A 12,626-nucleotide genomic window follows, 5' to 3' on the forward strand; every position below is an offset into this window, starting at 1 on the left:
ACAACAAATTTTCAAATTTTTATTCCTAAGATAAATCCGAAATTTTCAAAAATTTGTGTAAAAGGTTGTAACTCTAGTAGGTTTAACTCCATTGCTATCAAATTTGGGGAGGTTACTGACGTATAGGAGTAGTTACGAAATGTGCCTAATTTCAAAATTATAGATCATAAGCGACTGCTTTTAGAAATTTTTATTTTAGAATGAACTAAAAGCTGTCAAAATTTTGTATTAAAGGTTGCAACTATGCTAATTTTTACCCCAAATCAACCAAATTTGGGAAGGTTGGTAATTTGGAGTTGCTTCTCAACTGTGTCAAGTTGCAAGATTATGAGTCAAACACAATCAATTTTGAATTTTTTTATGTTGAACATGAGTTTAAAATTTTCAAAAATTCGTATAAAGCTTGTAACTTTATTAATTTTAACGCCACAGCAATCAAATTTGACTTAACTAATTTAAATTGAGTTACTAATACTGTTAAATTTCAAAACAATATATTAAACATAACAAATTTTGAAATTTTTATTTTGGATATAAAGCGAAAAATTCCAAAATTTTGAATGAAAGTCTGTAACCCTGGTAATTTAAACGCCAGAGTAATAAAATTTGGAAAGGTTACTAATTTAAACAGCAAAATAGAGAAAATTTGTAAATTTATTTTGACTTGTTTTACGCACAATTAAATTGATTACATAAAATGTAGATAACAATAATTTATAATATCAACTAAAAAAGACACCGGAAATAAGATTTGGGAATGGTAAACTGAGGTGTGTATTGATTGAACAAGTTGGTCCCCGGAAAATTAAAATTAAACAAATATTATTTTGACACATACTGAATTATCTGAAAGCAAATTGAAATAGAGGAAAATACTGTCTCTTATCGAGTATAGTTTATTATCCCGCAGCAAACACGTAAATTTGGGAATTTTTGCGTAAAAATGCGTAATCAAATCAAGAATATTTTGAAGGTTATTCATGCTTCTGCTCCTTTGGGTAAAAAAAATCACCAAAAACGGATAAAAAATTAAAGCAAATTCATTTATTATACCAAAAAGTTTGATAATACATATGCGCACTTGAACAAAGTTCTAGAACAAAGTAGCTGGCACCGGAGTGACCGTCGTAACATTCTCTTTATCTTCCGGTTTAATCCGGATCTCAGCGTACCGTTGCGACCGCCCCGGACTAACATCAGCATCGATCACAATCATCTTATCCGAGTCATTCATCCACGCCACCGGTGTCTGCAAATTTCGATAACTCAGATTAGAAGCGACCTCTGGAGCCGGAGGATCCTTCCAATCCGGAGCGAACGTACAATTCTCGCAATCCTCAATCACGAAAGGATACGTCTCTGCAGGATACGCGTTCGGGAAGCCATTCTCTGGAAGACCTTCAAAAGTGTCTCCGATGTCGTACCCCCCAAACCCGCATTGCCCAGTTTGGTAGCAAGACGGCGCGTGGGCGTAGCCAGGTCTGAAAAAGGGCGCTTGGCGATAGTACGGCCCTGCGCCATACCCATCGTCGTAGCAGAAATTCGAGCATTTCGTCACGTCTTCGCGTTTGATGTAGTGGCTGTAGCAGCCATCGCAGGATTGTTGTTCTTGGTTGCCGCAGGTGACGTAGGGCCAGGAGGGTTGGTAGGCGCAACGGGGTTGAGGCTGGGGGATGTAGACCATCTGTTGGTGGCACGGCTGCTGGGAGTTGACGTTGTTATCGCAGATTTCGTGGCTTTGGTAGTGGACGACGGGTGCCGAGCACATGCTGCCACAACTCCTCTTGCGGACGTGGAAGCAGCGCATGAAAGGAAAACTGCTCTGCGGCACGCACTGTCTTGGGCCAATGGTCAAGCAACAGTCGCTTCTTTGGCCTTCCTTGGTGTGCCTCACTCCACCATACGCACCTCCACTGGTAATGTTATTCAAGACAGTCGTGTTGATCTTGATGGGAAGATTAATCAAATTCGTGTTGTTAACAATATTCTTCAAATGAATGACTGTGGTGATGTTATGCTGATTCACAGTCTTCGTCTCGGTGATTTGGGCCGGCGCCACTTGCTGCGGCTGTGGTAAACTAACAATTCTGTCTTGACACCTCCTTTTGCAAGAAGTCCTGCAGGAGTTGGAGCGACATTCCGCTCGGCAGCTTTGGTGGCAACAATTCGAAGTGGTGCAAGAGGAGCTCCTCGGACAACATTTCTCGCAACAGTTGACGTTGGTGGTGCAGCTGCTTTCGCACGAGCTATAAGAGCAAGTGTTGCAGTTGCATTTATCACAGTTTAGGTCGTCGTCGTCGAAGCAGTCGGCTGAACGTTTCGTGCGGCGTTCCATGCATTCTCGGTACTTGTCGTACTCGGATGTCATATTTTCGCAGTCTTCTTGGGACACGGGGGTTGCACATTTTTCGGAGAGGGAGGGGGTGAAAAGGGTGCAGGCTGTGAGCAGGAGGAGCAATAGTCGAAACAGCATCTGGAATAAAACAGTTTTTAAAAAAAAGAATATAACAAATTTTTGTAAATTTTGAAAAAATGGATGAAAACTACCTCAAGCTCAAAATGCTCAAAATTAAGCAGAATTTAAGAAATAGGTACAAAAAAATTAGAAAATTTGAAGCAATTAAAAAAAGAAAATACAAAAAAATGCAAGTTTTAGAACAATTTAAAGAAAAAATAATAAAATTGTCTAAAATAACAATTTGAAAAATCTTAAATATTTTTGCAAATTTTGAAAAAATAAATGAAAACTACTTCAAGCTACCAAAAACTTCAAAAGGCGAAAATTTATGGAAAATTAAGCAGAATCTGGGAACTGGGTATAAAAAAATTAGAAAATTTGAGGCAATTAAAAAAAGAAAATACAGAAAATGCCCGTTTAAGGACAATCTAAAAAAATAATAAAATTGTCTAAAAATAACAATTTGAAAAATCTGTAATTTAGAAGTATCAGAATTAAACGTATAGGTAAACATTTAGGTATTTTTTAAAACAAAAAATGATTTAATGTTTTGTAATCAATACAAAATTTGAGAAAATTTAAAAATCAAAATCTAAAATCTAGACAATCTAGAAATTTCAACATTTTTGAAAGGTCGAAGATTCAAAAAACGGTTTTCAAGTTTTTTATGTTCTAAATTCAGTTCTGCAATACAAAAAATCGCAATTTTGTTAAAAAAATGCAAATTTTTTGAAAAGTTAGACATTATTAAAAGTCGATATATTTGGAACTAGGACAATTTTGATTCTAAGAATCTTATTTTTTGACTCCGAGGGCTAAAATAAGTAAAATTTTTGTTTTTGTTTCTAACCCCTAAAATACATAATGTATGTGGGTCAGATTTTGTTCACTTATAGATTTTGAGTTGCTCTTTTGAAAAATCTTGAAAATTGCCCGTAATTTTATTTTGATCATCTATTAATGCCCAGTATTCCGTTTGTTTTTGGTATAAATCGAAAACAATTTATACTCATTTCACGTAGAATCGAAATCTGTTTTCAAAATTTTTGGCTGGCAACAGATAACTGAATTAGAAGCGACTGAAATAATATAATATTTGAAAAAAAATACTTTATACTCCTAACTCCTAAAAATTCGATCAATTTATAGATTTTTAGTTACTAGTTCGAGTAATATTTCTAAATTTTATTTTGATAAATCTATAGATGCTCAGTATCCCGTTTGTTTTCAGAGTAAATCTAAAGCAAGTTATACTCATTTTACACAGAATTTCACTGACTAAAAATTAGCAGAGCTACCAAAGTGTATTTTTTTTTAATTATAGTTTTTTGTCTCTTACTTCTACAATATTTTATCTATGAATGTAAATTTTGGTCAATTTATAGATTTTTAGTTGCTCCTTCGATTGATGTAAATATAAACAGATTTAACAAGGTGTAAGTGGTAAAAAATTTCTTGAAACCGACCTAGAAATTTCATTCTTCAAATTTAAAAGTTTAAAATTATTTTAAACATTTTTTGACTTTTGTGAATAATATGATCAAAATAAAGAAAATGTTAAGAATACAAAAAATGTATAGGAATGAAACATGAAAAGTAAGAAAAACTCTGAAAATAATGATGCAAATTGCTGTAGAGATACGAAAATAAGAATTAAACAAAAAAATCTGGTAATTTAAAAAAGTATAAACCCATTAAAATTAAAAATCTAGAAGTTTAAGACAGTATAAAAAAAAAGAATAAACTTTTGTCCTATGCCCAGAAAATTTATTCAAAATTTAAAGCTCTAAAATGTTCCAATTAATCCAAATAATAATAAAAAAATTAAAAATATTTTTGCAAATTTTGAAAAAATAAATGAAAACACTACCTCAAGCTACCAAAAACTTCAAAAGGCGAAAATTTATGGAACATTAAGCAGAATCTGGGAAATGGGTACAAAAAAAATAGAAAATTTGAGGCTATTAAAAAAAGAAAATACAGAAAATGCCAGTTTTAGGACAATCTAAACAAAATAAAATAGTCTAAAATAACAATTTGAAAAATCTGTAATTTAGAAGTAATGAAAATTTCTAAGACATCATTAAGATTTAATTATTAAGAATTAAACGTCGAGGTAAACAAAAAATGATTCAATGTTTTGTAATTGATACAAAATTTGAGAAAATAATTTTAAAAATTCAAAAATCAAAATCTAAAATCTAGACAATCTAGAAATTTCAAAGTTTTTGAAAGGTCGAAGATTCAAAAAACGGTTTTCAAGTATTTTTTATCTTCTAAATTCAGTTCTGCAATACAAAAAATTGCATTTTTGTTAAAAAAATGCAAATTTTTTGAAAAGTTAGACATTATTGAAAGTCGATATATTTGGAACTAGGACAATTTTGATTCTAATAATCTTATTTTTTGACTCCGAGGGCTAAAATAAGTAAAATTTTTGTTTTTGCTTCTAACCCCTAAAATACATAAAGTATGTGGGTCAGATTTTGTTCACTTCTAGATTTTGAGTTGCTCTTTTGAATGATATAAAATACAAAAAAATTGAAAATGAAAGTGAAAAAATCTTGAAAATTGCCCTTAATTTTATTTTGATCATCTATTAATGCCCAGTATTCCGTTTGTTTTTGGTATAAATCGAAAACAATTTATACTCATTTCACGTAGAATCGAAATCTGTTTTCAAAATTTTTGGCTGGCAACAGATAACAACAGCGACTGAAATAATATTATATTTGAAAAAAAAAAAATACTTTTTACTCCTAACTCCTAAAATACTTGATTTATAAATGTCAAATTCGATCAATTTATAGATTTTTAGTTACTAGTTCGAGTTATATTTCTAAATTTTATTTTGATAAATCTATAGATGCTCAGAGTAAATCTAAAGCAATTTATACTCATTTTACACAGAATTTCACTAACTAAAAATTAGGAGAGCTAGCAAAGTGTATTTTTTTTTTAATTATAGTTTTTTGTCTCTCACTTCTAAAATATTTTATCTATGAATGTAAATTTTGGCCAATTTATAGATTTTTAGTTGCTCCTTCGATTGATGTAAATATAAACAGATTTAAAAAGGTGGTAAAAAATTTCTTGAAAACGATCTAGAAATTTCATTCTTCAAATTTAAAAGTTTAAAATTATTTTAAACATTTTTTGACTTTTGTGATTAATATGATCAAAATCAAGAAAATGTAAAGGATACAAAAAAAGTATAGGAATGAATCATGAAAAATTAGAAAACAAAAAAACTCTGAAAATAATGATGCAAATTGCTGTAGAGATACGAAAATAAGAATTAAACAAAAAAGATTTGGTAATTTAAAAAAGTATAAATCCATTAAAATTAAAAATCTAGAAGTTTAAGACAGTATAAAAAAAAGAAGAAACTTTTATCCTATGCCCAGAAAATTTATTCAAAATTTAAAGCTCTAAAATGTTCCAATTAATCCAAATAATAATAAAAAAAATTGAAAATATTTTTGCAAATTTTGAAAAAATAAATGAAAACTACCTCAAGCTACCAAAAACTTCAAAAGGCGAAAATTTATGGAAAATTAAGCAGAATCTGGGAAATGGGTACAAAAAAATTTGAAAATTTCAGGCAACTAAAAAAAGAAAATACAAAAAATGCCAGTTGTGAAAAATTTGAAAATTCTGTAATTTAGAAGTAATGAATTTCTAAAATATCAGAATTAAACGTTGAGGTAAACAAAATATGATTCAATGTTTTGTAATTAATACAAAATTTGAGAAAATAATTTTGAAAATTCAAAAATCAAAATCTAAAATCTAGACAATCTAAAAATTCCAACGTTTTTAAAAGGTCGAAGATTCAAAAAACGGTTTTCAAGTATTTTTATCTTCTGAATTCAGGTCTGCAATAAAAAAAAGCGAATTTTTGAATAGTTAGACATTTTTAAAGGTCGATATATTCGGAACTAGGACGAATAAATCCGGTTGCGCCATCGTTTCTTTCTCGGATCCTAAATAATAAGAATTCGACCTTTTTTTGATTTTATGAAACTTATTTTTTAATTCCGAGGGCTAAAATAAGTAAAATTTTTGTTTCTGTTTCGAACTCCTAAAATACATCAAGTATGTTGTGGGTCAGATTTTGTCCACTTATAGATTTTGAGTTGCTCTTTTGAATGAAAATGCAAAAAAATTTAAAATGTTTTCACAGAGAAAAAAATCTTAAAAATCGCCCTTAATTTTATTTTGAACATCTATTAATGCCCAGTATTCCGTTTGTTTTTGGAATAAATCGAAAACAATTTACACGCATTTCACGTATAATCGAAATCTGTTTTCAAAATTTCGCGGAACTGTCAAAACAAAATATTTGAAAAAAATTACTTGTTAGCTCTAATTTCTAAAATACTTGATTTATAAATGTCAAATTAGATCAATTTATAGATTTTTAGTTACTCGTTCGAGTTCTATTTCTTAATTTAATTTTAATAAATCTATTGATGCTCAGTATGCCGTTTGTTTTCGAGGTAAATCTAAAGTAAGTTATACTCATTTTACACAGAATTTCACCGATTGAAAATTAGGATAGCTAGCAAATAGCATTTTTTTTTTAAATTGTAGTTTTTTGTCCCTTACTTCTAAAATGTTTTATCTATAAATGTAAATTTTGGCCAATTTATAGATTTAAATGTTATGTAAATATTAACAGATTTGACAATGTGTAAGTGGTAAAAAAGTTCTTGAAAACAATTTAGAAATTTCATTCTTCAAATTTAAAAGTTTAAAATTAAAAAAAAACTCAGAAAACAATGATGCAAATGCTGTAGAGATATAAGAATTAAAAAAAAATCTGATAATTTAAAAAAGTACAAATTAACTGAAATTAAAAATCTAGAAGTTTAAAACAGTATAAAAAAAAATGCCTGGAAAATTAATTCAAAATTTAAAGTTATAAAATGTTTCAATTAATCAAATAATAAAAAAATAGAAAATATTTTTCCAAATTTAGATTAATTGTTTGTTAGTAAGAAGGATGTAAAAGGTTTAAACATTTAGCAGAATATGAAAGTACATACAGTAGCATTTTTTTAATCCGACTCTGGCTAATCCAAAATTCCAAGTAAACCGAACAATTTAATTTAAATTTTACCTATTAAATTCGAACAACGGCCGTGTTTTTTACTAATTTTTAGATTTTTAATTTGAAAATTCTAAGAAAGAACCCAAGATTTCCATAGGTTAAAAAACTATTAGAAATATTCCTAAATAATTCAGGGATTTTACAAAATCTTAATTTAAATTTAAATCAAAGTCTTTAAAAATTCAAAATATTAATAGACAATCTGAAAAGCTTTTCAATACATACTTTAAAAATAATAATTAGAAAATATGAATAATAGAAGATCAAAATTGCAAAATATGTGACAAATATAAAAAACTTACAGAACGCAGAGAAATTCAAAAATCGCCAAACTAGCGTTGATAAAAAAGTTTTAGCGCTGGATTGTAGAGATTGAAGATCAACTAAAAGCGCATTTTTAAATATTATCTTTAAAATTAAGAACAATAATTTTGGGGGTGATCATAAGAGATGTCATAAAAGAGTATAATTTTATGTAGAAATAAAGAACTTCTTAATATAAACAATTTTAATACAGCTTATGAAATTTTAAAAGATAAATATTTCACAAGAAAAAATATTTTCTTGAGTTTTGGAAATCAAAAGAAAATCAAATCTTACCTTAGCTGAAGGTCCGGTCGAAACCACAGCTTCACTACATCTAGTCTGCAATATCTCTGCCACAATAGCTTTATTCAGGTCTATATAATCCATACACTATCTTTACAGATAACAGTAATTACAGGCATTTCCATCTAGGTAAGCAAATGTTCGAAAAAAATGCAAAAAGATGTAGTCAGATTAAACACACTAATCCGTCGCTTCGTAATTTTTTTTTACAATTTCGTCAGTTTTTCAGAACAAAATTCACACCGAAAACGCTTCTTAATGAATGTGACTCTTTACGTAAAAACGAGTTTTCTTAACAAACCTGCACTAAATGCAATCTTTATGGCCCAATTAAAAAGAAAAATATTTTAACGGTGTCAGTCCTATCAATAAGAGTAAATAGAACCCGAAAAAAAGTTTTTGTGAACTATATTATCAGTCTTAGCAAACACTTCGACAATGAGCGAACGAATCTAGTTGGTCAAGGAAATGTTGAAACGGAACAACTTTCTGCCGTAGATTTTTTCCGAACTTTTTCTAAGTAAATATTGGTTCAGATGATTTTTACGATGAATGCATTGTTAACCCACATTCGATATTCGATATGAATCTAATCACAATGGGTACATTGAACTGTGTTTGATATCTAAGACAGTATTTCAGCTTATCTTAATTTGCCTTTTGTAGAAGAAGCCAATCCCTTTCAGCCAATTTATGTTTACTCGTCATAAATATGTGACAATGTTTGAATAATTTTTACTTATCTGAGTTTATCCGTGTTTATTTAATGAGCAATTTGCGGGATTTTTATAATGTGTTTGGAATATCCAGATAGGAGTATTAATGTCAATAAAATCAATTTTTCGGAACCCTTAAAATATTGTAAAATGAAGGATCAACAGACATAAAATAGTTATTTACAGTACAAGAGCCAAAAAGAGCGAGCTTTCGCTATGAGCTTTTTGCGAGAGTCCTGTAGGTATATAATTTTTATATTATAAGAATAAGTATATAATATTTTAGTATTGTTATCAAAAGCATGTTGGTATTAACTTTGTCATTAAGCGCAAAATGTCAGAACTATGTCAAATCTAAAAAAAAACTTTGAGCTGTCCCAGATGAAACATTTTATTGTTGGTAATAAAATATTTCAAATTTCAGAAATTTGTAGTCTAAAATATTTTTATGATTTATAAAGAAGGATAAAAATAGTAGCATTAAGATATAAGAATAAGTTCAATTTTAAAGAAAGATATGTACAAAATAAAAAAACATAAAATAAAAAAAAATAAGAAAGAATTACATTTAAAAAATCAGAGAACTAGAACAATTTGGCTCTATAATTCTATGACAAAAATGTAAAAATAGAAATTTTAGATTATGAAAAGAACTTCTGTCTTCATTCGGAATAAATTAATATACAAACTAAGACGTAGCCAAAGTTTACTATTTGAATTTTTTAAATTTTTTTAAAAATGTTTTGAATTTCGATTGTAGAAAGTCGGAGCATAATAATTCTGAGTTATAATAATTGTGAACAAAATTGAATAAAAACCAAGGCGTAGCCGAGATTTGCAATTACTTAATTTTTTTCAAACATCTTCCAAATTAAGATTTTAAGTGTTTAGCTGTGATTTGAAACTTTTTAATTTTCTAGAACACGAAATCTTAGCATTCGTCAGTTTTCAAAAATCTAAAGAATTTCAATTGTCTAAAACTGAAAAATTGTTAAAAATCTTTAAAACTAAGGAATACAAAAATCGTAGAAAATCTGTGGTGTTAAAGAATATTAAAATCTTTTGGTATCAAATAAAAATAAAATAGGTAAGCGAGAAGTGTGCATTAGGCAAAGTTTATTAAACTTTTTGAACCAAAATCTGTTAAAAAACGACTCTTTTTCGCACAATCAAAGATAAAATTTAATTAAGGATTAAGAACAGTTTGAAGTAGCAAATGTCTTGCAATAAAATAAAATGAAAAGTGTCAATTTGCAAAAATGTAGAATAGAAGAACAAGTTACTAAAATTTGGATAAAGAAAAAAGAATTTCAACTGTCTAAAACTGAAAAATTGTTAAAAATCTTCAAAACTAAGGAATCCAAAAATCGTAGAAAATCTGTGGTGTTAAAGAATATTAAAATCTTTTGGTGTCAAATGAAAATAAAATAGGTAAGCAAAAAGTGTGCATTAGGCAAAGTTTATTAAACTTTTTGAACCAAAATCTGTTAAAAAACAACCCTTTTTCGCACAATCCAAGATAAAATTTAATTAAGGATTAAGAACAGCTTGAAGTAGCAAATGTCTTACAATAAAATAAAAAGAAGTGTCAATTTGCAAAAATGTAGAATGGAAGAACAAGTTACTAAAATCTGGATAAAGAAAAAAAAAGACAAAATAATTATAGTCAAGTAAATAAAAAAGCACTTACGAGTACTGTAAAGAGAAAACTCAAAATTCAAAAATCAAAATCTAAAAGCTAGACTAGCAAGAAATTTTAACGCTTTCAAAAGATCGAAGATTCAAAAAACGATTTTCAAGTTTTCAAGAAAACGAAATCTTAGCATTCGTCAGTTTTCAAAAATCTAAAGAATTTCAATTGTCTAAAACTGAAAAATTGTTAAAAATCTTCAAAAGTAAGGAATCCAAAAATCGTAAAAAATCTGTGGAGTTAAAGAATATTAAAATCTTCTGGTATCAAAGAAAATAAAATAGATAAGCAAAAAGTGTGCATTAGGCGAAGTTTATTAAACTTTTTGAACCAAAATCTGTTAAAAAACGCCCCTTTTTCGCACAATCAAAGATAAAATTTAATTAAGGATTAAGAACAGTTTGAAGTAGCAAATGTCTTGCAATAAAATAAAAAAAAAATGTAAAATGTAGAATGGAAAAATGAAAGAAAATCTGGACAAAGAAAAAAAAGGCAAAATAATTAGTCAAGTAAATAAAAAAGGCACTTACTGTAAAGAGAAAACTGTGGAAATTTGTTTAACAAGGAAATTGCGAACGTTTCATTCAAAGTACGAAAATTAACTACAAGAACAATGAAGCTGGAAAATTCTTAAAGAAACGCCTTTGTTAAGAAAACACAACGATCCTACAACGTATCGGTCTGATTTGTATTAAACTAATGTACTGTTATTAAACATCTGTGAAATAAATATGTGAATTATATTTACTATCAAGTACCTAATATTTATTTATTTAGTTATAATCACCAATTTTCTGGAAAATAAACAGCTGTATGTATATGTATAATGATTTAATGAAAAAATTGCTGTTTTACAGTTAAGAAAGTAAATAAAAATTTTACATTATCGTAATAGTTATTTACATTCGAGGAACTGTAAGAAGGATTTTACGGCTCGGCAGGCGACTTTTCCTGAAGAGACAAAAAATAATAATCCTGTGTATAATCGTGATAAAAGTTGCTTTTTTTTAAATTACCCTCTAAAAACCTACTGTGGTCAATATCTCGTTTATTTGTGAAGCAGACTCAAGTTATTGGTGCTCATTTGAGGAAGAAATCTCACGCAGAATCCAAAACTGTGTAAAATTTCACGTTCAAGTCTTGGGTTGTTGACAGAAATCAAAAGTTTTCAAATTACGGAATATTTAGTGTTTTATATCTCCGGAACTAAGACAGATAAAAATCTGCAGTTTGTGCCACTTTGTTTTTGCAGATTCATAATTTCATTTTTTTGAAAGAAATCATGTATACAGTATGTCCCCGGATTGAGTTCACAAGAGGGAAAAAAAGTTTATTTTCCATTTTACAAAAAAATGACAAAGGAATAGCATTTTTCGCTTATTTCAAAACAGATAAATCTGCAATTAAAATTTCAAAATTATTAGTTTGTACTCTTAAAAATTAGTTTTTCGTAGTTAATCGTATTTAAATAATAGCATGTTGTGGATTCACAATATCAAATAGTGCGTTAAAGATTAAAGAAAAATTTACCCAATAATGCGTAAGTATCAAAAAAATTGGAAAAAAAATGCAATTGCATCCTTAACAATAATTGAGAAAATTCGAAAGAGTCTTAAAGAATTACGAGTTTGAATTGAACTATGAGCTAAAACAGGTAATGAGTCAATCAAATAGTGGAAATTGGTTTGAGTTACGAAACAAATTTCATTCCTTTGACATTCTTTGCAAAATTAAAAATAAAAAAGTTCTTCGTCATTTTTTGTTTTTTTCGATTTTAAGAACACAGCTTCATAATACTAAAGTTTTAATTAAAGATTTATTTATTTTATTTAAATTAAGCAAAAAATATTATTCCTTTATCATTTTTTTGTAAAATGAACAATAACGTTTTTTTTCCTCTTGTGAGGGGACATACTGTATGTAAACCTAAATCAGTCGATATCTCGCTTAGTTGCAGAGCAAACTTAAAGTATTGGTGCTCATTTTACGCAGAATCTAAAACAAATTTTATTTTTTAGCGTAGGTACACAATTATTG

General features: G+C 28.4%; 1 protein-coding gene across 3 annotated transcripts; it reads right to left on the minus strand.

The window, feature by feature from the left end:
• Positions 1-744: 744 nt before the first annotated feature.
• Positions 745-11,275, minus strand: LOC148180421 (uncharacterized). Of its 3 annotated transcripts, XM_088037548.1 has the most exons (3): positions 11,120-11,275; positions 8,175-8,230; positions 745-2,473 (listed from the first exon to the last, which is right to left on the minus strand). In XM_088037548.1, exon 3 carries the CDS (start codon positions 2,471-2,473, stop codon positions 1,094-1,096), a length of 1,380 nt encoding a protein of 459 aa, XP_087893674.1. In that variant the 5' UTR covers positions 8,175-8,230; positions 11,120-11,275; the 3' UTR covers positions 745-1,093. The 3 variants fall into 3 exon arrangements, with proteins under 3 accessions (XP_087893674.1, XP_087893666.1, XP_087893683.1); XM_088037540.1 differs by lacking the exon at positions 8,175-8,230; XM_088037557.1 differs by lacking the exons at positions 8,175-8,230; positions 11,120-11,275 and adding an exon at positions 10,596-10,604.
• Positions 11,276-12,626: the final 1,351 nt, after the last annotated feature.

Source organism: Gnatocerus cornutus, chromosome 1 (genome assembly GCF_029298725.1).
Source record: "Gnatocerus cornutus isolate USDA-ARS CGAHR chromosome 1, icGnaCorn1.1, whole genome shotgun sequence".
Taxonomy (NCBI): Eukaryota; Metazoa; Arthropoda; class Insecta; order Coleoptera; family Tenebrionidae; genus Gnatocerus; species Gnatocerus cornutus.

Bases quoted from the DNA above. Each gene is read 5' to 3' on its own strand.
- LOC148180421 (XM_088037540.1), bottom strand. From the start codon at position 2,473: ATGCTGTTTCGACTATTGCTCCTCCTGCTCACAGCCTGCACCCTTTTC.